Source organism: Ceratina calcarata, unplaced genomic scaffold (assembly GCF_001652005.2).
Source record: "Ceratina calcarata isolate Rehan_Ccalc_2016 unplaced genomic scaffold, ASM165200v1 scaffold379.2, whole genome shotgun sequence".
In the NCBI taxonomy this organism is placed as follows: Eukaryota; Metazoa; Arthropoda; class Insecta; order Hymenoptera; family Apidae; genus Ceratina; species Ceratina calcarata.
The window spans coordinates 31,887-34,020 of record NW_017161115.1 but is presented as its reverse complement, the minus strand read 5'-3'; the positions used below and the strand labels follow the sequence as shown (position 1 = coordinate 34,020).

Genomic DNA, 2,134 nt, shown 5'->3' with positions numbered 1-2,134 from the left:
TGATTAATAAAATGAACCTCTTTATTGTTTAATGTGATACAAAATTATAGCTTAGTTTCAACAGTACGAACGTACGTATAATATATGTATATGTATGTCATCGTAACATTCTGCAGGGATATATATGTATACATGAACGAGACAGTTATTACATCGTTATACCCAAGCGAATTCAATTCGAAAAGGAGCTCCAATCAAACAGCAATAGTGGATTGCTACTAACTAGAGCTAATAGTAGCTGAAAGCGAACATGTATAGTCAATACTGATGTGAACTTCGTTCAGATCGTTTATATCTTCTCTTCGAAAGGATTAAGCAAATTCAAGACGGTTGGGTAAATATGAATGAGAACGGTTTAACATTCACTTTCCGGACGACTTTCAACCCAAGTCTTAATAGCGGGCAAGGCGAGGACCTTGTCCCTCAACTGCTTCAAGTTCTCGTACTTCTCGATCAGATCAGTCTTCTTGTTCATGAAGTTCAGATAATCGAGGAGAGAAACGAACAATAGATCGGCCCAGGATAGAGCACCGCCGACGAAGTAGCCACCGTTCTTCGCCACTTGGGCGTCCAGACGTTCCAAGTAAGGCGGGACCTGCTCCTCGACGACCTTCTCCTTCGCGGCCTTGGTATTCGGGTCCTCCTCGTAATGGAAAGCAGCGAGTCCTGATATGAAGAAACTTTCATTTAGAACACCGGGCAGCGCTGAGTTTAGACTTGCTAATTCTCGTTAATCATTATATAAATTGAATTTAAATACGTGATAAATTGATACTTACTGGCACGGAGATCATGGATAGTGTCGACGGTGGCGTCGATCTCGAGAGCCTCCCAATCATCTTTGCCAACCAAACCAGCTTTCTTGGCTAAGTAGCGGCAAATAGCTGTGGACTGAGCGACTTTCTTTCCGTCAACTTCGAGCATAGGTACCTGGCCATAAGGAGTGGCTAAAAAAAAAAAATTGAAAAGGGCGTCGAAATGCAAATAATTCGAAACAATTTATGAATAATTATTATCCAAAACAATGTCGATAATAATATTGTTTCCTGAATACCCACTAGTCATTATCATCGCAGAAGCAATTTCAGTTTATTGATGTCTTACCAATGAACAAAGGGCATTGTCTCCCTAACAATGCCTATTGTCTTTCGTACGCATAACGCGGGGCAGTTAGAGTATAAACAAAATAATTTTCGAATTCCGGTAAATAAATGAATATTGAAAAAAAAAATGAAATTTATTGAAAAATTTGAACTCACTGGGCTTTATCTTCGGCCAGTCTTCTCGGTCGAAGCGGACATCCTCGAATGGGATACCGGCATAGCTGAAGAGAAAGCGGATTGGTTCGCCCAACGCCTTAACCGGGAAGTAAGTCAATTTGTAGGAAGGCATTTTGCTCTGTAGAATAAAAAAAGTAAACGACGTTTATAGTTTTGTATGATTACGATGAAATATATCGACTGGGCGACATATGTTGCGCAAGATTTGCCGGTGAAATAACGTTAATTCAGCAGTATGGCTCTGTAGTGTGTACTAAACGCTCCCCCATGTATATAGCAATTGTATTCTATTCTTAGTCCATCACAAAAAAAAAATTATAACCACCAACAGTCTATATTTTGCATTATTTCCCACATTGACCTCAAGAATAATTTGTAACAACGATTCTTCGATTCGTAGATAATAATAATTAATAATCTTCGAATAATTCACTGCCGGAAATCAATTTTCTTCGATTGAAATTAAAACGGGTGTAGCCGGTTAGATGAAGGTCGCAAATTTAAACCTGGAATTCACGTTAATTCGAGCTGCAATCGCGACAACTATGGAGAAATTCAATGTCGATTCGATGCTAATTAAAAGAGGAATAGTAATTAGTGAATACTTACACTTTTTTTCGCAAAAGAAATTGAAACGTGGAAGCGCTAGGAAGCCGGTCGATGAAGCTACGTTGAACTGCGTTCACTATAATGGCGAACTCGAGGCCAACGAATCTTTATATATATGTATATTCTCCTGCTTACGTAATGACACCTCATTGGTGAACAAGTTGAATTCAACGAGATGATACGTATATTGTACACCATTGGGAGAACAGAGTTTAATTTTATAAGCTTTAACGATAACAAAATAT

General features: G+C 38.8%; 1 protein-coding gene across 1 annotated transcript; it reads right to left on the bottom strand.

Moving 5' to 3' along the window:
• On the bottom strand, positions 1-1,997 carry LOC108625879 (glutathione S-transferase-like). The gene is made up of 4 exons (XM_018026208.2): positions 1,890-1,997; positions 1,260-1,398; positions 780-947; positions 1-666 (listed from the first exon to the last, which is right to left on the bottom strand). Exons 2-4 carry the CDS (start codon positions 1,390-1,392, stop codon positions 356-358), a joined length of 612 nt encoding a protein of 203 aa, XP_017881697.1. The 5' UTR covers positions 1,393-1,398; positions 1,890-1,997; the 3' UTR covers positions 1-355.
• Positions 1,998-2,134: the final 137 nt, after the last annotated feature.

Coding starts and splice junctions, on each gene's coding strand:
- LOC108625879 (XM_018026208.2), bottom strand. CDS start 1,392: ATGCCTTCCTACAAATTGACTTACTTCCCGGTTAAGGCGTTGGGCGAA. Junction 948..1,259: donor CTGGCCGAAGATAAAGCCCA/GTGAGTTCAAAT, acceptor TTTTTTTTTTAG/CCACTCCTTATGGCCAGGTA. Junction 667..779: donor TATCCATGATCTCCGTGCCA/GTAAGTATCAAT, acceptor TCTTCATATCAG/GACTCGCTGCTTTCCATTAC.